At 51.2% G+C, this 24,102-nt stretch overlaps 1 protein-coding gene across 1 annotated transcript in view; it reads left to right on the top strand.

Annotated features, from left to right (window-relative positions):
- Window positions 1-21,822, top strand: part of SNRNP200 (small nuclear ribonucleoprotein U5 subunit 200) — a 50,974-nt gene extending 29,152 nt beyond the window's left edge. Inside the window, exons 35-45 of the mRNA XM_061548403.1 lie at window positions 9,924-10,032; window positions 10,757-10,865; window positions 10,992-11,181; window positions 12,376-12,540; window positions 13,408-13,529; window positions 13,774-13,917; window positions 18,233-18,409; window positions 18,713-18,873; window positions 19,747-19,828; window positions 20,448-20,540; window positions 21,164-21,822. Of these exons, the coding sequence (XP_061404387.1) occupies window positions 9,924-10,032; window positions 10,757-10,865; window positions 10,992-11,181; window positions 12,376-12,540; window positions 13,408-13,529; window positions 13,774-13,917; window positions 18,233-18,409; window positions 18,713-18,873; window positions 19,747-19,828; window positions 20,448-20,540; window positions 21,164-21,319 (1,508 nt within the window). The 3' untranslated portion in view covers window positions 21,320-21,822. The remainder of the gene's footprint in view (window positions 1-9,923; window positions 10,033-10,756; window positions 10,866-10,991; window positions 11,182-12,375; window positions 12,541-13,407; window positions 13,530-13,773; window positions 13,918-18,232; window positions 18,410-18,712; window positions 18,874-19,746; window positions 19,829-20,447; window positions 20,541-21,163) is intronic.
- Window positions 21,823-24,102: the final 2,280 nt, after the last annotated feature.

Below are 24,102 nucleotides of genomic sequence, written 5' to 3'. Positions count from 1 at the left end.
GTAATACATTACAATTCTATGTCGCAAAAAATATAATATGCTTTCAGCTAAACTTTTTTCTCTTACATCACACGGGTCTACCCCGTACTATATACTACCATAGACAAACCCAACATTAAATTACATACTGTATTACTATACACCACTCTATACCTTCGTCTATAATATTACCCTAAGTATTATTCTACCCACCCTACTGTATACCACACTGCTGTATATTCACTATACAATTACGATACTGTATATTACCTTATACATTGTATTAAACATTACAATTTTATACTATTTATACAAACTGCTATACACTATACCATTGACCGTCGCGTGAAAGATACTAAGAGGAAGCAGCGAAATATGTCAATGGGAGAGTGGTGAAGGAGACTTGCAGCGGAGCAAAGAATCCATTCCCTGTGGAGAATACAAGATATATAGTCAACTAGCGGAAGTACCTGGCATTGCCCGGGTCAAAAATATATTTCTTAAAAACCTTACATATATATACACAGATACTAAGGTATTGTCAAAGCCCGGTGGGCTGTTTGTACATTTCTCCACCAACAAATATATAAGAGGCTTGCACAAGTCCAAAAAGTTGTAGAAAGTGTGGGGTAAATAGTTGATGTCAAAAATTGTGGTCCCCCCCCCCCCTCAAAAAATATCTTTACCCCTCATAGGTATATATACTAACAACACCTTACATACAACAGAGGAAGTGGTATCTATTGACTCTGTAGTAGTATCTACTGACTGTACCGTAGTATCTACTGAGCCAGTAGTAGCTACTGACTGTGTAGTAGTATTTAGTGACTGTAGTAACTACTGACCATAGTAGTATTTACTGGGCCTACAGTAGTATCTACCGACTATATAGTCGTAACGACTAACTGTATAGTATCTGCTGACTCTATAGTTGTATCCATTGACTATAGTAGTAACTACTAAATCTATAGCAGTATCTACTCACTCTATAATAGTATCTACTGATTCTAGTAGCTATTTACCGTGGTAGTATGTACTGACTGTATAGTAGTATATACTGACTGTAGCAGTATTGACTGACTGTAGTGGTATATACTGACTGTTTTAGTATCTACTAACTCTATATAGCAGTATCTACCAACTCGATAGCAGTATCTACTATCACTACAGCAGTGTATACCGACTGAGGGTGGTACCTGATATCACTACAGCAGTGCATACTGACTGGTGGTACCTGCTATGATTATAGCAGTGCATAGTGACTGGTGGTACCTGATATGATTACAGCAGTACATACTGTGTTGGTACCTGCTATGATTACAGCAGTGCATATTGTGATGGTACCTGCTATGATTACAGTAGTGCATATTGTGGTGGTACCTGCTATGATTACAGTAGTGCATATTGTGGAGGTACCTGCTATGATTACAGCAGTACATACTGTGTTGGTACCTGCTATGATTACAGCAGTGAATATTGTGGTGGTACCTGCTATGATTACAGTAGTGCATATTGTGGAGGTACCTGCTATGATTACAGCAGTACATACTGTGTTGGTACTTGCTATGATTACAGTAGTGCATATTGTGGTGGTACCTGCTATGATTACAGTAGTGCATATTGTGGTGGTACCTGCAATGATTACAGCAGTGCATATTGTGGTGGTACCTGCTATGATTACAGCTGTGCATACTGTGGTGGTACCTGCTATGATTACAGCAGTGCATACTGCTGTGTTGGTACCTGTTATGATTACAGCAGTGCATACTGACTGGTGGTACCTGCTATGATTACAGCAGTGCATATTGTGGTGGAACCTGCTATGATTACAGCAGTGCATATTGTGGTGGAACCTGCTATGATTACAGCAGTGCATATTGTGGTGGTACCTGCTATGATTACAGCAGTGCATACTGACTGTGGTGGTACCTGCTATGATTACAGCAGTGCATACTGCTGTGGTGATACCTGCTATGATTACAGCAGTGCATACTGACTGGTGGTACATACTATGGTTGCAGCAGTGCATACTGCTGTGGTGGTATATACTATGATTACAGCAGTGTACTGCTGTGGTGGTACCTATGATTACAGCAGTGCATACTGCTGTGGTGGTACCTGCTATGATTACAGCAGTGCATATTGTGGTGGTATCTGCTATGATGAGAGGAGTACATATTGTGGTGGTGGAACCTGCTATGATCACAGCAGTACATACCGAGTGTGGTGGTACCTGCGATGATGACATCAGTACATACTGTGGTGGTGGTGGTACCTGCTCTGATGAGAGCAGTACGTACGGTGGTGGTGGTACCTATGATTACAGCAGTGCATATTGACTGTACTCACCACTTACCTTCACCACTCACAGCTCACCCTCACCACTCATCCTCACCACTCACCCTCACCACTAACCCTCACCACTAACCCTCACCACTAACCCTCACCACTCACCCTCACCACCCTCCCTCACCACTCACTCTCACCATTCAACTCACCACTCACCCTCACCACCCACCCTCACCACTCACCATCACAACCACCACTCACCCTCACCACTCACCCTCACCACTCACCATCACAACCACCACTCACCCTCACCACTCACCCTCACTACTCACCACTCATCCTCACCAATCACCACTGACCAATCACCACTCACCCTCACCACTCTCCACTAACCCTCACCACTCAACCTCACCACTCACCCTCACCACTCACCCTCACCACTAACCACTCTCTCACCCCTCACCACTCAAAGCTCACCACTCACCCTCACCGCTCACGCTCGCCACTCACTAATCACCACTCACAACCGCCACTCACCCTCAACACGCACCCTAACCACTCACCCTCACCACTCACTTTAACCACTCACCCTCACCGCTCACTACTCACCCTCACCACTCACCCTCACCATTCATCCTCACCAATCACCACTCACCCTCACCACTCACCCTCACCATTCATCCTCACTAATCACCACTCACCCTCACCGCTCACCCTCGCTTATCACCCTCACCGCTCAGCACTCACCCTCACCACTCACGCTCACCACTCACCACTCACGCTCACCACTCACCATTATCCCTCACCACTCACTAATCACCACTCACAACCGCCACTCACCCTCACCACTCACCCTCACCACTCACCATCACAACAACCACTCACCCTCACCACTCACCACTCACGCTCACCCTCACCCCTCACTAATCATCACTCACAACCGCCACTCACCCTCACCACTCACCACACTCACCACTTACCCTCACCACTCTCCCTCACCCTCACCACTCACCATTCACGCTCACCACTCAAGCTCACCCTCACTACTCACCCTAACCACTCAACACTCACCCTCACCACTCACCCTCACCATTCATCCTCACCAATCACCCCTCACCACTCACCCTCACCATTCATCCTCACTAATCACCACTCACCCTCACCGCTCACCCTCGCTTATCACCCTCACCGCTCAGCACTCACCCTCACCACTCACGCTCACCACTCACCACTCACGCTCACCACTCACCATTATCCCTCACCACTCACTAATCACCACTCACAACCGCCACTCACCCTCACCACTCACCCTCACCACTCACCATCACAACAACCACTCACCCTCACCACTCACCACTCACGCTCACCCTCACCCCTCACTAATCATCACTCACAACCGCCACTCACCCTCACCACTCACCACACTCACCACTTACCCTCACCACTCTCCCTCACACTCACCATTCACGCTCACCACTCAAGCTCACCCTCACTACTCACCCAACCACTCAACACTCACCCTCACCACCACCACTCACCCTATTCCCGTTTAAAAAAAAAACTTGCTTACGTGTCGCCAAGTATACACCACTCACGCACACCGCTCACCCTCACCGCTCACCCTCACCACTCACCATTCACGCTCACCACTCACCCTCACCATTCACCCTGACCACTCACCCTGACCACTCACTAATCACCACTCACAACCGCCACTCACAACCGCCACTCTCCCTCACCACTCAACCTTACTACTCACCACTCATCCTCACCAATCACACCCTCACCAATCACCACTCACCCTCACCACTCACTCTCACCACTCACGCTCACCACTCACCCTCACCATTCACTAATCACCACTCACAACCGCCACTCACCCTCACCACTCACCCTCACCACTCACTCTCACCACTCACCCTCACCACTCACGCTCACCCTCACCACTCACCACTCACTAATCAGCCACTCACAACCGCCACTCACCCTCATCACTCACCCTCATCACTCACCCTCACCACTCACCCTCACTACTCACCACTCATCCGCACCAATCACACCCTCACCACTCACCCTCACCACTCACCCTCACCCCTCACTAATCACCACTCACAACCGCCACTCACCCTCACCACTCACCAGTCACGCTCACCACTCACGCTCACCACTCACGCTCACCACTCACCCTCACTACTCACCCTCACTACTCACCCTAACCACTCACCACCACCAATCACCCTATTCCCGTTTTAAAAAAAACTTGCTTACGTGTCGCCAAGTATGCTTAACATTTCTTACAGACACACACATTCACTAACTTAGCTTTTGACATTACACATACAAAACGTCAGCTTGTACTACTGTCATGATAGCAGGTACCACCACCACAGTGAAGTGAGTGGTGAGGGTGAGTGGTGAGCGGTGAGGGTGAGTGGTGAGGGAGAGCGGTGAGTGGTGAGGGGTGAGTGGTGAGGGGTGAGGGTGAGTGGTGAGGGTGAGTAGTGAAGAAGAGTGGTGAGTGGTGAAGGTGTGTGGTGAGTGGTGAGGGTGAGTGGTCAGTGTGAGTGGTCAGGGTGAGTGGTGAGGGTGAGTGGTGAGGGTGAGTGGAGAAGGTGAGTGGTGAGGGTGAATGGTGAGGGTGAGTGGTGAGGGTGAGTGGTGAGAGTGGTGAGTGGTGAGGGTGAGTGGTGAGGGTGAGTGGTCAAGGTGAGGGTGAGTGGTGAGTGCTGAGGGTGAGTGGAGAGGGTGAGTGGTGAGAGGTGAGGGTGAGTGGTGAAGGTGAGTGGTTAAGGTGAGGGTGAGTGGTGAGGGAGAGTGGTGAGGGAGAGTGGTGAGGGAGAGTGGTGGTGGTGAGGGTGAGTGGTGAGGGTGAGTGGTGAGCGTGAGTGGTGAGGGAAAGGGGTGAATGGTGAAGGTGAGTGGTGAGGGAGAGTGGTGAGGGTGAGTAGTGGTGGTGAGGGTGAGTAGTGAGTGGTGAGGGTGAGTGGTGAGGGTGATTAGTGAGTAGTGAGGGTGAGTGGTGAGCGTGAGTGGTGAGGAGTGAGGAAGAGTGGTGAGGAAGAGTGGTGAGGAAGAGTGGTGAGGAAGAGTGGTGAGGATGAGTGGTGAGGATGAGTGGTGAGCGTGAGTGGTGAGGGAGAGGGGTGAGCGTGAGTGGTGAGGGTGACTGGTGAGGGTGAGTGGTGAGGGTGAGTGGTGAAGGGTCTGTGGTGAGTGTGAGTGGTGAGGTGGTGAGTGGTGAGTGTGAGTGGTGAGAGTGAGTGGTGAGCGATGAGAGTGAGTGGTGAAAGTGAGTGGTGAGTGGTGAGTGGTGAGAGGTGAGAGGTGAGTGGTGAGAGGTGAGTGGTGAGTGGTGAGAGGTGAGAGGTGAGTGGTGAGTGGTGAGAGGTGAGAGTGGTGAGAGGTGAGTGGTGAGGGTGAGTGGTCAGGGTGAGTGGTGGTGGTGAGGGTGAGTGGTGGTGGCGAGGGTGAGTGGTGAGGATGAGTGGTGGTGGTGAGGGCGAGGATGATTGGTGAGGGTGAGCGTGAGTGTTGAGGGAGACGGGTGAGTGGTCAGGGTGAGTGGTCAGGGTGAGTGGTCAGGGTGAGTGGTGAGGGAGAGTGGTGAGGGAGAGTGGTGAGGGAGAGTGGTGAGGGAGAGTGGTGAGGGAGAGTGGTGAGGGAGAGTGGTGAGGGAGAGTGGTGAGGGAGAGTGGTGAGGGAGAGTGGTGAGGGAGAGTGGTGAGGGAGAGTGGTGAGGGAGAGTGGGGAGGGAGAGTGGTGAGGGAGAGTGGTGAGGGAGAGTGGTGAGGGAGAGTGGTGAGGGAGAGTGGTGAGGGTGAGTGGTGAGGGTGAGTAGTGGTGGTGAGGGTGAGTGTGAGTGAGGGAGAGTGGTGAGGGTGTATATATTTTTGCCTATGATGACAGCAGTACATGCTGACGTTTTGTATGTTAAATGTAAAAGCTAAATATGTGAATGTGTGTGTCTGTTGGAAATGTTAAGCAAACTTGGCGACACGCAGTTTGTTGAAAAAGGGAATAGGGCGATTCTAAAGTAATCTACAACCCTCGATTCCTTCGCAACGATTGCAAAGAATCGCTTCTTTTTGTGCTTGGGCTACATTTTTAATTACAGAGTTTTATTTTCATTGGTATGTTATGTTTTACAGTTTTCAGGAGTTTTTAATTATATTTTTGCCCCGGTCAACGCCAGATATTTCCCATTCGTAGCAGTTTATATCAACTCTATAACCAACTTATATTAAACGGGAATAAGCCGATTCTAAAGGAGTCGGCAACCTTCGATTCCTTTGCGCGATTCAAAGAATCGATTCTTGGCGCGGTCGGTTTTAAATTTTAAATTACACAGTTGTATTTTAATTTCATTGGTATCTTTTAAAGTTTTCAGAAGATTTTAAATGTATTTTTCCCCCGGGCAACGCTGGGTATATCGAGTTTATAGCACAAAGTCTTCGCCTGACAAGTGTGGGGTGTCGAGGCCTAGTACCGTGCAGAGCCTCCGGCCTCGCCTAGATTGCCCACCCGGCCGAGGCTGGGTAGTAGGGTCGCTACCCCCCCCCCCCCCGCGCTACAATAATGCTGTCTAATCGCTATAATTTTATTATCTACCGACCCTATAATAGTAATTGCACACATTGGGGTGGGGGGGAGTGAAGAGGACGTGAAATTGATGAATTTACCTCAGCGTCGCGTGTTAATGCGTGCGCATATTTTTAATGTGAATTCAAAATGGCGTCCACCCCGCAGCGACGGCGTTGCTGCCCGTTACCAGGGGCCAACCGCCCGTTGCCAGGGGCAACCGCCTTCGCGCATGCGCAATGGCGTGCTTTGTCACGTGCCGGTCGGCAAGAGTAAATAAATAAATAAAGAGAAATCGCACTAAATCGATAATCGGTCCGATTTAAAGTTTAGAGACGAAAAATCGGAAATGCCTATGTTCACCGCGGGGCCGGGGGCGTGCCCATCGGCAAAATTTTATCTCGGCGAACCCCACGGTCCGAGAGCCAAATCCCCCGCGAGCGAGCGTACGCAGACGGACAGACGGACGGACAGACAGACAGACAAAAAATTAATTATATAGTTTAGATGCCAGTGAGTGGACTGCGGTCTGAAAGTCACTGTAAACGTGAACACAATCAGTTAATGATTGCTGAGCCAGAATCCATCTTCTCGGTGGAAATTCTCTGTGTTTGTATATGTGGATCGCCTCATGAACGAATCTCTCATGGTAGCCAGATGGCTTGCAGAGAACCTCTGTCTTGGAGAAGTCAATGTCATGTGAGCCCACTGAATTGTAACAGTGATCTTCCACGGCTGAGGTGTTTGTCCTACCGTGTTTCAGGTCTGCTTTATGTTCACGGATGCGGTCCGAGACATGTCGTTTGGTTTCTCCAATGTAACTGCTACCACGGAGGCAACTTAGTTTGTAGACGCCAGGGTACTGTATGTCTGGAACCACATCTTTTACAGATGGGACCAGATCACAGAGTTTATGTACTGTGTTGAATCGGACCTGGATCTTGTGTTTAATCAGGATTTTGGAGATATTTTTTGTGACCCCAACAATGTAGGGTAAGGTGATGGTTTTGAAAGGCTCCTCAACAGGATCCTTCTTGATGGTTGGAGTGATGGCTTTGCGGATTGTATAGGCGGAGTAACCATTAGCCTTAAGAGCTTGGCGTACGTGTTTGAGTTCACTGGCAATGTGTTCCTGGTCGGAGATGAATTGGGCTCTATGGTATAGAGTCTTCATGAGGGAGTTCTTCTGGGATGGATGGTGGTGGGAATCCGGTTTTAGGTAAGCATCCGTATGGGTGGCTTTCCTCTAGACAGAATGGCTCATTGAACCATCAGGTCTCCATTTAACTGATTGTGTTCACGTTTACGGTGACTTTCAGACCGCAGTCCACTCACTGGCATTGACTATATATCTTGTATTCTCCACAGGGAATGGATTCTTTGCTCCACTGCAAGTCTCCTTCCACCACTCTCCCACATATTTTGTTGCTTCCTCTTAGTATCTTTCACGCGACGGTCAATGGTATAGCGTATAGCAGATTGTATAAATAGTATAAAATTGTATAGTGAATATACAGCAGTCTGGTATACAGTAGGGTGGGTAGAATAATACTTAGGGTAATATTATAGACGAAGGTATAGAGTGGTGTATAGTAATACAGTATATAATTTAATGTTGGGTTTGTCTATGGCAGTATATAGTACGGGGTAGACCCGTGTGATGTAAGAGAAAAAAGTTTAGCTGGAAGCATATTACATTTTTTGCGACATAGAATTTTAATGTATTATTTACTGTTAATAGCTCAGCTTATTGGAGAGTATATTTAGTATACTGATGATACTATGTAGTTTATACTTTAGTTTTTTACGTGGTTGTTTAGTTACTGCTGCTACATACTATTAACATTCCTTCCCTTTGTTAATGCTACCCCCATCCCCTCCCTTTGATGCTGCTAATCCTGCATAATGCACGGGCATAATATGACTTTGAAACCCACCGCCCACCTCCTACGCATTTCCCATAAATATGCTAAATTCCCCTTGATATGCAAATTCTTTTGTCAAGGCGCTCTTCTTCCCCCCTCCAACCCAGCTTAAATATACGCTCCAAGCTTGGTGGTGGTTTCATTCTTCACCTGAGGATGGCTGCTTGCGTTGTGGCCGAAACGTCGTGAGAATTATTTTATTATGTTTTATTTGTATTATTTTATTACTTCCCTTCTACGTGACTTTACCGAAAGAACAAAGAAGATGAATCCCTGCAGTCACGAAAGCTTTAAATCGAAATAAGAGAAGACGCTGACAATTGTGTATATTTTGTACCCAGAATGGGTATCACAATTAGTAAAATATATTACTTCGCATTGTAACAATTGGCAATTTGTTGTTTACACTCCTGTACTTATTTATCCTATAACTTCCTATGGAGCTCTCACAACCTCGTCACTCCCTTTCATCTCCAGACTTAACTGCCCCCAATTGCTATTTGACCCCTTTTTTACATCTGCTGTCCTTTTCCCTAAATTGCCCCAACTGACAGCCTCGTGGCTGTCCGTTGACTGCCCGCCACACTTCACCTTGCACCCACAAGCTGCAGAAGCGGGGTTCCATCCACTCGGTGGTGCTGACAGCGCTCACAACTGTGGTGGTTGTGGTGTTGCAGGGGTGGTGCAGGTGGTGGCTTTATTAGTGGTGGTGGTGGCTACAGTGGTGGTTGTGGTAGAGCAGAGAGTGCAGGTGGTGGTAGTGGTGGCTCGATAGTGGTTGTGGTGGAGGTGCAGGGGCAGTGCAGGTGGAGGTGACTATAGTAGTGACTACAGTGGTTGTGGTGGTGGTGCAGGGGTGGTGTTAGGTGATGGTGGTGGTGGCTATCGTAGTGTTGGCTGTGGTGGTGATGGTGGCTATCGTGGTGGTGGTGCAGAGGCGGTGCAGGTGGTCTCTATAGTAGTGGTGGCTATAGTGGTGGGCGTGTTTGTGGTGGTGCAGGTGATGGTGGTGGTGGCTATAGTGGACGTGGTGATCCAGGAGCGGTGCAGGGTGGTAGTGGCTGCAGTAGTGGTGGCTATAGCGGTGGTGATGGTGGTTGTGGTGATGCAGGTGGTGGCTATAGTTGTGCTACAGTAATTGTGGTGGTGCAGGGGCGGTGCAGGTGGTGGTGGCGTCGCGCTCGCTCTGCTGGGGGATGAAGGTGGCGGCGCACCTCGTGGTCGTCATGGATACGCAGCACTACAACGGCAAGATCCATGCGTGAGTACTCACCCTCACCATCCCTCGCTCACCCTCACCATCACTCACCCTCACTCACAATCACTCACCCTCACTCACCCTCACAATCACTCACCCTCACTCACAATCATTTACCCTCACGATAATGTCAAGATCCACGCATGAGTACTCAGCCTTACCATCCCTCGCTCGCACTCACTAAAATGGCAATATCCACGTGTAAGAACTCGGCCTCACCATCACTTGCTCACCCTCGCTCACAATCACTCACCCTCACTCACAATTGTAAGTTTCTCGAGCGAGTCCTCACCATCAGTCACCCTCACTCACTGCACCCCTCACTCCCGCTCACCCCCCAACTCCCCAGTACTTAAATGCTCACCTCACTACCTGTGGTGTGCGGTATGTGATATGTAATGTGGTATATGTGTCGCGTCTCTGTTGCGTGTGTGTCTGGTATAACATGGTGTGAATGTGTTGGGGGAGGGATAGTGTCGCAGTTAGCGCGCTGCGCTACGAACCTAGCGACCCAAGTTCGATTTCCACTCACAGCCAACACCAGTGACGATTATCTGAACTGGTACTGGGCTCTCCTTTAGGTCGACTTGGGTTATATGGGTGATATTTGTGTGTGGTACGTTATGTGGGACATGATGCGTGTGTGATGTGGTGTACGATGTGTGTGATGTGGTGTATGATGTGATGCAGTTCGTGATGTGGTTTGTGATGTGATACATGATGGCAGCTACGTGGACTACCCAATATTCGACGTGCTGCAGATGGTCGGCCGTGCCAACCGCCCCCTCGTCGACGACGACGGCAAATGCGTCATCCTGTGCCAGGGCTCCAAGAAGGTGAGTCATCACGGCAACCCCTCCATCGCAACCCCTCCACGGCAACGCGCCACAGCAACCCGCGATGACGTGCAACCGTTGGTTATGGCGGGTGATAACGGTGTGTGTGACTGTGGCGCTGTGTAGGACTTCTTCAAGAAATTCCTCTACGAGCCTCTGCCCGTGGAGTCGCACCTGGACCACTGCCTCCACGACCACTTCAACGCCGAGGTGGTGACCAAGACAATCGAGAACAAGCAGGATGCTGTGGACTACCTCACCTGGACATTCCTGTACCGCCGCATGACCCAGAACCCCAACTACTACAACCTGCAGGGTGCGCGCACGGCCGGACACACAGACACATGGACACAGAAACATGCCGCCACAGGGACACACACACAAAGATACAGGGACACACACAAAGATAAGGGACACACACACAAAGATACAGGGACACACACAAAGATACAGGGACACACACACAAAGATATAGGGACACGCACACAAAGATATAGGGACACACACACAAAGATACAGGGACACACACACAAAGATACAGGGACACACACATAAAGACACAGGGACACACACACAAAGATACAGGGACACACACACAAAGATACAGGGACACACACACAAAGATATAGGGACACACACACAAAGATACAGGGACACACACATAAAGATACAGGGACACACACACAAAGATACAGGGACACACACACAAAGATATAGGGACACACACACAAAGATATAGGGACACACACACAAAGATATAGGGACACACACACAAAGATATAGGGACACACACACAAAGATACAGGGACACACACACAAAGATACAGGGACACACACACAAAGATATAGGGACACACACACAAAGATACAGGGACACACAGATACAGGGACATACAGGGACACAGACACAGGGACACATAAGGACAAAGAGACACAGGGACATACAGGGACACATAGATACCTCCGATTAACATGAATGGTTACGTACGGTGTGAAAGAAGTTCAACATCCAGTACATACACACAGACACGTTGACACATGGGTCAGACAGACACACAGGGACACACAGGGGCACCCGGACACAGGGCCCACCTACCGGCCACACCGTCGGCCATCTCGTCCGGCACCGTTAATGCTGCTGTACTTACTCCCATAAGGCCGTGTGGATAACAGGATGTATAATATAATGCGTGTATTATGTGGAGAGACTGATATGGAAAGTGGTTAGCGCTATACTGCGCTACGAACCCGGCGACCCTGAGTTAGATTCCCACACCGGCCAACACCAGTGATGATTATCTTAACCAGTCTTGGGCTTCCCCTAGGTCCACTCAGCCTCAAATGAGTACCGAGTGTGATGTGTAAAACCTTTGCCACTAAGGAGACGAGGGCGGCCTGGTGTGGTGCTGGCCACCCACCCCATCGTGTCCCGTGCCAGCCTTAATAGGTGCTGACTAACAGCACTTGTCCCTACAGTCTGTTAACTCTAAATGGTGGGGGGTCTCTGTAGGTGTATCCCACCGGCACCTGTCGGACCACCTGTCGGAGCTGGTGGAGAGCACCCTGGGTGACCTGGAGCACAGCAAGTGCATCAGCCTGGAGGACGAGATGGACGTAGCGCCGCTCAACCTGGGCATGATCGCAGCTTACTACTACATCAACTACACCACCATCGGTATCGCTTGCTCACTCGCACTACTGCAACTACACCATCATCGGTACCACTCACTCGCACTACTACATCAACTACACCACCATTGCCACCGCTCACTCACACTCACTATTCCATCAACTACACCACCATTGCCACCGCTCGCTCACACTCACTACTACATCAACTACACTACCATTGCTACCGCTCGCTCACTCACTACTACATCAATTACACCACCATTGCCACCGCTTACTCGCACTTATTACTATATCAACTACACCACCATCGGTACCACTCACTCAATACTACATCAACTACACCACCAACAGTACCGCTCGCTCACTACTACATCAACTACACCGCCATCGGTACCACTCACTCACAACTATACCACCATCGGTACCGTTCACTCACTCGCTACTACAGCTACACCACCATCAGTACTGCTCACCCACTCACTACTACATCAACTACACCACCAACATGTCTCTATGTTTGTGTGTACCTGTTCACCATGCCCTGTGTGTGTGTACCTGTTCAGCATGTCTCTCTGTGTACGCTCTCAGAACTGTTCAGCATGTGTGTGTGTACTTGTTCAGCATGTCTGTGTGTGTGTGTGTATAGGGGAGTGGTAGTTTAGCGGTTAGCGCGCTGCGCTATGAACCTGGCGACCTGAGTTCGATTGCTGCTCAGCCATCACCCAGTGACGATTATCTGAACCACTTGGGAGACAAAGGCCGCTGTGCGTGGTGCTGGCCTCCCACCACCTCGTGTGCTGTGCCGGCCTTCATAGGTGCTCGCGAACAGCACTTGCCCCAACCGTCTGCTAAGGCTATATGGGAGTCTTGTCTCTACCTGTTCAGCATGTCTCTGTGTACGTGCCCTCAGAGCTGTTCAGCATGTCTCTAAATGCGAAGACGAAGATCCGCGGCCTCATCGACATCGTCTCCAACGCGTCTGAGTACGCGGCCATTCCCATCCGCCACCACGAGGACGTCCTGCTGCGCCAGGTGTGCCACACGTGGTAACCACACCCGCGGTAACCACACCCGCGATAGACCACACAGGCGGTAACCACACCCGCGATAACCAGTCAGAATAACCACAACTGCGATAACCACACTTTTCTAACCAAGATTGCTACACCCATGATAACCACAATAGCCGCAGCTGTGTGTCTGTGTGTGTGTATCTGCCTATGTGTGTGCGCGTGCTCACCTGCCCGTGCACGTGTGTGCGTGTGCGGGAGAGCAGCTGGCACAGAAGGTGCCGAACAAGCTGACGAATCCCAAGTTTAACGACCCCCACGCCAAGGCGAATCTCCTGCTGCAAGCGCACCTCTCACGCATGCAGCTTAACGCGGAGCTACAGTCAGACACCGAGGACATCCTCACACAGGTGTGCGCACGCGCGTGTGTGTACGTGCGCGTGTGTACGTGCAATAGTGTAGCAGTTGGCGTGTTGCGCTATGAAACCCGGTGGGCCGAGTTCAAGTCCCGCTCATGGCCACCAGTCTGTCAAGGCTATATGGGAGGGATCTTTGTCTTTGTTTGTATGGCCGCAGGTGCCCGTATGTGTTTGCGCAGGTGAGCGTGTGTGTGCCTACTTGTATGTATGGTTAGGTGAGTGCAGGGGTTGGCAACGTACGGCTCCGGAGCCACATGTGACTCTTTAAGGACTTTTTGTAACGTCATTTATTAAGGACCACCGTCTTGTATTCCCATACATTGCGTGTTTTGAAATATTGAGGTTTTTTTTTTAAAGTTATTTGAAAAAAATGACTTCTCGTTATTTAGGTTGCCGACCCCAGGGTGAGTGTGTGTGAGGGGCTGGCAACCCCTCCATCTGGCACTTTTTCTACCAAATACCACGGTGGAAACACCCAACTAATAAACTCTTGTTCAAGGCCCCAGGGGACAGGCATTCATGATACCTTCTGGCCACACCCCATTTAATAGAGCCAGACTAAACCCCGCCTGTCAGGGTTCCTTCCAGGAACAGGAGACTACTGCGGTTGGCAACGTGGAATGTTCAAACTCTCGCTGCGGAGGAGGGGCTTCCATTCCTCTGTCGGGAGATGGACTGGTACTGCCTGGACCTCTGTGAAATACAGGAGGTCCAGTGGACTGGTTCTGGCTCCAGGGTGGACAGTCCTCCACTCGAGGCAGGAAACTGCCAACAAAAAACAGGGAGTGGCATTGGTGTCGGAGTGTGCAGAGGAGGTGTGGGAAACTGTGAGTCCCAGGCTGCTGTGGGCTCGCCTCCCCATCAACAAGAGATGAGGAAACATGGTGTTGGTTGCTTATGCCCCAACCGAAAATCAACATCAGTGGAGGGATGCAGACAAGGCCAATGAGTCAGATGCCTTCTATAACCTCCTGTCCCAGGTGCTAGGTAAAGTGGCCTCTCAGGATAGAGTCACACTGTTGGGAGGCTTTAATAACCGAGTGGATCACCTGGGCTGGAGTGATTGGAAGGCATGGGCCAGATCAGCTCAATAACAGCGGTAGGAGGCTGTTAGACCTCTGTGCAGCCCATGGGATTGTACTTACCAACATACTGTTCTGCCATTGGCATATCCACACAAAATCATCAGTGAATGCCGGTTCTAAGCGAGAACATCTGCTGGACTATATTGTGACGGAACAGCAGATGCGAGCCTATGTTCTTGACACCATGACCTACCGTGGAGCGGATCTCTGCCCACTGACCATCGGCTTGTCATCTGTAAGCTGCACATGCCATGCTTCCATTCCAGTGGTAGGTGTCTACCTAAGACCCCATTCAGCTGACAGAGGACGTGTTCCAGCTGGCTGAGAGAAAACAACAGGCCCACTCTCGTCATCTACAACATCCCTCGTCGGAGAATGAGGAGGCTTACCGCAGCCTTCGCTGGGAGGTTCGGAGAGCTGTGTAGGATGAGTAATGCGCACGGGTTACTGAGCTAATGGAATCTGCCTCAATATCCCATTATCACAGATCACTCTTTAATTCCATCAAAAAGTACTCTTAGGCTTTTTCGGTAAAGTCACGTAGGTAAAAAATACAAATAAAATTAATAGAAGTAATAATAGAAATAAAATCATTTTATTTATTTAGTTCATTTTATTTTATTTCTAGATTTGAAGCTTTCGTGACTGCAAGGATTCATATTCTTAGGTTTTTTCGGTAAAGTCACGTAGGTAATAAATTAAAATTAATAAAAAATAAAATAAAAATCACGACGTTTCGGAGGCAACACAAGCTTCCGTCTTCAGGTGGAACAGTCACAGCACGATAGCTGTATCAAGTGAGAGAAATTCCAAGAAAAACCGTATTTTTATATATATACTGGTTGAGGGTAGGAGGAGCCAAGGTAGGCCCTGAATATTATTTTTGTGAGGTTCGGTGCGGCTGAAAGCACGCTGTTAGGAAAGAGCCTTTGTTGTGTAAACTAGGTGCGGATGATGTAAAGGTGCATGTAAAAGGGACTGAGCCTTTTTGTTATGTAGAGATGATGCGGCTTAAATCGCTGCCAGGACATTAGTCTTTGTTGTGTAGAATGGTTGACTGAGCCTATTGTTACGTAGAAAAAGCCTAAGAGTATGAATCCTTGCAGTCACGAAAGCTTCAAATCTAGAATTCATCAAAAAGGTTACTTGCATTGCCTTACCTATCACCATCCTTTAGGGCAAGCACAGTGATCCGATCTCCAACACCCAGGAACAGGTCTGCAGGTTTGCAGAGCATTTCTATGAGGTTTCCTCAGCCCTGCATGAGCTGTCGTGCCTCAAATATTGGCAGAAGTAGCCACCCCTTGTGAGTGACTGGCTGAAGTTCCATCTGTTGAGGAAGTATGAGAGGCGATTTGTAGTCTGGGACCAGGATGCGCCGGTCAGATATGATCTCCCAAGCGAACTGCTGAAGGAGGGTGGCGTCTGTATATAGACTGCCCTACGTGACATCATCACAATTGTCTTGACCACTAGACAGGTTACGCAGGATTGGACGGATGCCCTGGTGGTCCCCCTCTTTAAGAAGAGGCACCACACAGATTGTAATATTCCAGAGGCATCGCCCTCCTCCGTGTGCCGGGAAAGGTCATGGCACGGATTATTCAACATCGCCTTGCCAGGCACGCTGAGCAGAGGCTTGCGGAGCCCTAATGTAGTTTCAGACCAGGGTGTTCCTGCACAGATGCCATATTCTCTGTCCGTCTTCTACAGCAGAGGTTTAGGAAATTCAAAAAATACCTATTTATCTGCATTATTGACCTGGTGAAGGCCATCAAATGGTCAGGGCTCTGGGTTGTTCTTCGTGCTTTCGGAGTCCCTGACTCTGCTCACAATCATTAAGGACCTTCATGATGGTGGGCAAGCCCGGTTAAAGCTAGGTGGTTGGGAGTCAGAGCAATTCCTTGTTCACCTTGGAGTGCCACAGGGATGTATGTCCTCTGGCTCCCACATTATTTACCATCATCTTTGACCACGTAGTTCGAGAGGCTTTCCAAAGCTGTACCGGAGGTATTTCCATCTGGTACAGATACAGTGACAGGTTGATCGATGCCCGGGTGCTGTCGAGGGATGGCTCCCTGTTGGTCAATCATGTTATGTACGCTGATGATCTGTTGGTTGCTGCTCACTCGGAGAAGGAGCTGGAGTGTGCCACTAAGAGTTTGGGCTTACCATCAGCCCCACCACAACTATTTTGTGCCTTCAAACTCTTCACCCCTTCAACTCCCCATTGGTGATGTGGCAGTTGTTTAGAGAGTGGAGAGTTTCCCATATCTGAGCAGTATACTTATTACCAGTTCTGGTTTGAGAGCAGAGGGCTCACTTCGAATAAGTCGGGCAGTATTATTTGTTCATCGGATGCGTAACGCTGTGTGGAAACTGCCTGTTTTTTTGCTCCGTGAAGTTTCGGGTCTTCTCGGCCACTGTCATGCCCTCCCTTCTCTATGCTTGCAAAACATGGACCCCCCCTAATGGAACATCTTTGCCAGCTAGAAAGATTTAGGCTGGCCTGCCTACCATCCATCCTGGGTTTTACCTGCAGGCTGGATTGTGTGGAGCTCACAAACCTTCAAATTATCTGGACATATTCCCATCCGTGAGCTCTTGCAGCGGGCAAGGCTGGGTCATGTAGCCCAAATGGCCAGCCACCACATGCCGAAGCAGCTTCTGTTTGACCAGATAGAGGGGTCTAAATGCTTGGGACATGGGCTGGAGAAGAGATGGTCTGATGTGGTACAGGAGAATGTGGAGCTGAGTAGACTTGCTGAAGACTGGTACCAGCAGTGTCAAGATCGGCCTCTATGGGGGAGGATCATGAAGGATGCTCCTGGTCAATTGGAGGCAGTCGCCCTCTAACAACAATGGAGCGCTGGGTGCCTAAAATGCAGCAAGTTCGCACAGTAGGGGGCACAGGTGGTGCATCTGGCAGTCATCTCAGTCCACCCATAGTACCTTGGTCTCTTCTGTGACACATCAGATAGCCTCGGAGTGCACCTGGTCTGGCACAAGCGTTGTGGTGATATCACCACCACTGAGTGGTGAATGGTGGCTGTTGTTATCTACGTGTTCATCCATATGTTTCCGCATGTTTCGGCACGTGCGTCTTCTGGATATCTGCCTGACCCAGGCATGCGTGAACTTGCATGTAACATTATTGATATTCTTGCGTGCATCTCTCTCCCTGTATCTCCGCGTGTCTTTGTCGGCGCGTGCGTCTGCAGGCTATCCGCCTGATCCAGGCATGCGTGGATGTACTGTCGAGCAATGGCTGGCTCAGCCCGGCGCTGGCCGCGATGGAGCTGGCGCAGATGTGCACGCAGGCCATGTGGTCCAAGGACTCGTACCTCAAGCAGCTGCCACACTTCACAGCCGACCACGTCAAGCGCTGCACCGAGCAGGTGAGCGGGCCTCACCCACACTCGCCCACACTCACCCACACTCGCGCACACTCGCCCACACTTGCCCACACTCACTCGCTCACACTCGCCCACACTCGCCCACACTCACCCACACTCGCCCACACTCACCCACACTCGCAAGAGACTCACAGCTGGCTTGTCCAGACTTACCCACCAGGTGAATCTCACGAACTCGCCAAGTCCCAGGATGGGTGTGTAGTGTGTGGGCTGCAGGGTGTGGAGTCTGTGTATAACGCGGCGGTGTGTGTGGTGTGACGGGGTGATGATGGACGTGGTGTGCAGGGAGTGGAGAGCGTCTTCGACGTGCTGGAGATGGAGGACGCCGCGCGTTCCGCGCTGCTGCAGCTGGATGATTCGAAGATGGCCGACGTGGCACGCTTCTGTAACCGCTACCCGAACATCGAGCTCTCCTACGAGCTCAGCGACAAGGAGAACGTGCACAGGCACGTTGGGGCACGTGGTTGGGCATGAGGGGGCGCGCAGGCGGAGAGACGTTAGCAACGCGGGGATATACAGAGACACAAGGACAACGAGAGACACTGGTACATGGGGACAAATGGAGACTCTGGGACGGGAAGAGACGTGGAAATTCACGGACCGGGAGACACGGGGACGGGGAGATGCCGAGATGCAGGACACGGAGATATGCGGGGACGTGAGACAGGCACGGGACAGGGAAACAAGAGGATCAGTGGAAGGTTATTTTGTGTAACCGGGGTGAGGACTCGACCAGGAGCCTCATTGCAAGAGTGATCTGGGTGCAAAAATGACAAGTAAAATATATAAAATACAGCAATGGAGCGAACCACAATTGGTAATAAACTAAGTCATTTGAGAAGTCTACACTATTTCACAAACATAAATAAATTTTAATACATTCCCTCAAGTCTAAGTTGCCTAGGGTAGGTTATTTTTAGACTGATCATAGCACAATTACAATATTAAGTTACAGAAACATTAACGTGTAAATAGACGATATATAAAGTTAAATGTAATTGCAAGTGACTTAATAAAGAATTCACAGCTCGGCATCATTGTAGGACACAGGGAGACGAAGAGGCATGGGGACACCCGGGAGACGCGTATGAGGCACGGGGGACATGGGGACACCCAGGAGACACAGGGACACGAAGAGGCATGGATACACGGGGCAGCACATGGAGACATGGGGTACACAGGGGAGTTACGGGGACGTGAGTTCTCGGGGGAGCATGTGTCGTGGAGTCACATTGACCATGTCAGTGTGTCACGTGATGTCGTGGGATGTGTCACGTGATGTGGAGTGTGACGGTGTCATGTGATGTGTCGTGCGACAGTGGCTCGGCCGTGGTGGTCATGGTGCAGCTGGAGCGGGAGGACGAGGTGACGGGGCCCGTCATCGCGCCATTCTTCCCACAGGCACGGAGCCCACACTCCCTCCCCACACTCCCTCCCCACACTCCCTCATCGCAGCCTACGTGTGTGTATCTGTGTGTGTCGTTGTGTATGTGTATTTATACATGTGTTTGTATCTGTGTATGTGCCATTTTATGTGTGTATCACTGTTTGTGTCTGAATATAATGTCTTGTCTGTTCCTATATGTGTGTTTATCTGAGTATCAGAGTGTCTGGGTCATCGTGTGTGTGTCTGTATATCTATGTATGTGTCATTGTGTCTTTTTATCGTTGTGTCTGTGTGTGTGATGGTGTCTGTGGGGAGCGGTCGTGCAGCGGTTAGCGCGCTGCGCTATGAACCCGGCAACACGGGTTCAATTCCCGCTCACGGCCAACACCAGTGACGATTATCTGAACCGGTCCTGGGCCTCCCCTAGGTCGACTCAGCCTCAAATGTGTACCTGGTACGGTGTGTAAACGTCACCACTAGGGATACAAAGGAGGTCGGGCGTGGCGCTGGCCACCCACCCCCTCGTGTACCGTTCCGGCCTTCATACGTGTTCGCTAACAGCACTTGCCCCTACAGTCTGTTAGGGCTATATGGGGGATCTTTATCTTTGTGTGTCTCTGCGTCTACGTGTAGAAGAGGGAGGAGGGCTGGTGGGTTGTCATCGGTGACCCGAAGAGCAACAGCCTCATCTCCATTAAGAGGCTCACGCTGCAGCAAAAAGCCAAGGTACCAACACCACCACAACAACACCACCACCACCACAACAACAACAGCAGCAGTCGCAGCCAATCAACATTAAGAGATGACGATCTCACCATGGTGCCTGTGCCAGGATAGGTCCACGTTAAGGTGACATGAAGTGTCGAAGGCTCACTGAAAGGTGACGAAACCAGACCCAGATGCCATGCGTTTACTGAGATGACTGGCAGAATGCACCACCTATTACCGCCACTGTGCCAACTCCCACTCCCTTTTAGCTGCCCGACAATCTGCTCATTGTTGTGAACGTTGCTCCTCCACCCTCCATTGTTGCGAGAGGGTGACTGCATCCAACTGCCCAGTAGCCTAAGAGTGCACCTAGCCTGACACTGTCCAGTAACATCCTTCATCAGCCTCCTCCACCGATGCCGATCTTGACACACAGCTGGTGCCAGTCATTAGCAAGTCGACCGCCATATCTGCCTGTGCCACCCGTTTCTTCTCAAGCTGATACTGCTCGCTCACTCACACTTGCCACACCCCTGTCGGCTAGCTGGCCGGATTTCACAATTAGCTCGACCGAGTCAGCGAATTTAATAAAAACGTGACCCCACATGATCCCCGTGTGACGTTGTGTGACCCCGGTGCAGGTGAAGCTGGACTTTGTGGCGCCAGCCCCCGGCACGCACCACTACACGCTCTACTTCATGAGCGATGCCTACATGGGCTGCGACCAGGAGTACCGGTTCAGCGTGGAGGTGCAGGAAGCGGTGGAGAGCGATCGCGGTGCCAGCGACTCGGAGTGACGGCTCTCGCATGCAGAGACACAGAGCTGACACGTACACACACACAAACAGACGCGCCCACACAGACGTGCACACGACTAGGAATGAAGATGCTCGCATACTCGTGCAGTGAACACGGTTTACACAAACAGTTAACTCAACCTACACGCACACAGTTAATGTTAACGCGCGCACATACACGCAGGGAACAGAAAGTTAACATAGACCCGCGCACCGTTAGGGATCACGGGAATTGGTGAGCACACTCTGAGCATTCGGCGCACACCCAGCACACACCCCACGCCCTGGCGCCACCTATCCTGGCACGGAGCCACGGGACTTGCGAGTCCCCCTTGCTCCTAGCAGTACCTCCTCCGTTAGGACCGACGCTCTACGTATTAAATTACAAATGCTGGGGGCAGAGTGGGGGGACAACCTGCGCTGTGACCCATCCATGACCCCTCTGAGACCCCTGTGTAACCCCCCTGTTTTTATTACAATTCTAATAAATGTCACATGACATACCTGGAGTTGGAGTGTATGGGTGGACGGGGTGTGCGTATCTGTGGGGTTTGGGAATGGTGGTGTGTGCTGTGCGCCTCTTGTGTGGTCCTGTGGGGTGTGCCTCTGAGGTGGTGTGCACCTCCACCTCCCCAGTGATTAATGGTCAGTAACGCTGTTGTGGCTGTGAACAATGCCATTGGAGGAAAGCCGATTCCAATCGGCTGTTCCCCTCATGGCACTCGTAGCCACCACAGCGGGCAATGGGGTCTCCAGATGGGCGTGAGAGGCTGGTGACCCCTCAACATTAAATTAACACAACCACGTTTTAAATAGCAAACTAAGTTTCTGCCAGAGGCCTGGGAAGACAGGCGTCTATGACGTCTCTTGGCCAAACCCCATTTGTTAGCGCCAGGAGACTGAACCCGCACCCTCGGGATTCCTCCAGAAACAGCAAAAAGCCTCTGCGAGTGGCCATGTTCAATGTCCGAATACTCCCTGTGGAGGAGAGGCTCCCACTTCTCTGTCGGGAGCTCAACCAGTACCGCCTGGACCTCTGGTGTTCAGAAGGTCCAGTGGACTGGTTCTGGCTCAAGTCAACTGCCAAACAGGTAGTGGCTCCTCTTCTGAACAAAATAATAAAAGGGGGGCATGGGAGTGTGGTGGTGAAGTGTATGCAGCTTCTGTGGGTTCACCTCATTGGAGGCGAGGAATGGTGGTGGTGGTGGCTTACGCACCCACCGAAGATTAACATCAGTGGAGGGATGCAGCCAAGGCCGATGAGTTAAATGCCTTCTATGACCTGTCACAGGCACTCGCTAAAGGGACCCCTCTGGATAGGGTCATCTTGTTGGGTGACTTTAATACCCGAGTGGGTCATGATTCTGGCACCTGAGCTGGAGTGATTGGAAGGCATGGCCAGATCATATCCAACACTGTTCCTGCATCAGTACATCCCCACAACATCATGGATGTGTAGGGGTGTTACAGAGGGCCTGTTATACATGGGATCACACGGGAAGCAAACAGTGCGCGGGGCTACGTGAGTGCACAGGGAGGTGCTCTCAACGACGTCTGCACCGGGCAGCCTGGCCCCACCCCTCAGTGGGGGGTTTTGGTATATAAGGAGATGAGCCGGAGGGCTCGGGGGAATAATGTTAAAGCTAAACCAGTGAAGACCGAAGATCGTCCAGATAGAGCCCTGGACTCCCCTGGATCGCCGCCCTTATCAGGGCCGAACAGGACCGAGCCAGCGGCGTGGTCCCGAGAGCCAGAGCCGGTGCTCTTATCAGAGCTGGTCTGGGACTCCGGGTACCGTAAGCTTGACTTACCAGTGTCGGGCCAGATAGCCTCCCCTAGCCCGTTAGTGGAGGACTAGGAGGTAGGTTAGGCATAGCTAGCAAGTGTATCCCCAGCTAGCCGGGTGAGGGTGCCGATACCCCCTCCAGTGTTGTATGTCCGTGATTGTGCCAACTGACGCGGAATAAATACGTGTGCCTCCAACCCCGGCGTCCAAGAGTCCTCAACTATATTACATCTGGTGACAAATGTGAACGACCACGAACATGGACACGCGCCGGACAGCTCGAGCCAGGGTACCGGAGGCGGAGGACACCGCTGCAGTTGTGGAGCCCGAGACGGCTGAAGAAGGCATCGAGCAGCCGGGGCCGGATGCATCCACACTGCAGCATCGGGATGGGAGGGGAGCCGTCGACAGATGGACTGAGGCAGGCTCACGCGAAACTGGCGGAGCTGCTGTACGCTGCTGCCGCCACGCTGGAACAGATCACACGGCTGGGGGCTGGTGGACCACCACGGGGCGACGACAGCCGACGACCAGCACGCCTTCCCGCCATTTCGACGGAGCCCGACTTCGAATCTCCCGCCATCGCAGCAGCTGCTGAGGGCGTGGCCGGCCTGAACCTCACGTCCGACGTCGGGCGTACAGTGGCTGCCGCGTCATCACCAGCGGACAGAGCGTCACCACTGGTGCGACCGGCGATGCCATCCGTCGTTCGCGCCGAAGCCGAGCCGAGTGACGGGGACAACGGAGAGCGACCTTCCACGGCGGCCGCTGCGTTGCACCAACGGCTACCTCCACTCAAGGAGTTTGTGGGCGAGGATGGCGACTGGGGCGGCTTCCAGCGGCGCTTCCTCGCACACCAGGAAATGGCGCAGTGGACAGATGCCGAGGCTCTCCGCGCGCTGCCGGCGCTCCTCGACAGCGACGCCCTCGCCACTCTTACATCGGCGCCGAAGGACAAACGCTCCACGCTACAGATGGCACTGCAGCTGCTGGCTGC

This window comes from Lethenteron reissneri, chromosome 2, assembly GCF_015708825.2.
Source record: "Lethenteron reissneri isolate LAM-NWPU_2019-01 chromosome 2, ASM1570882v1, whole genome shotgun sequence".
In the NCBI taxonomy this organism is placed as follows: Eukaryota; Metazoa; Chordata; class Hyperoartia; order Petromyzontiformes; family Petromyzontidae; genus Lethenteron; species Lethenteron reissneri.
This window is presented reverse-complemented; position numbering and strand designations above follow the sequence as displayed.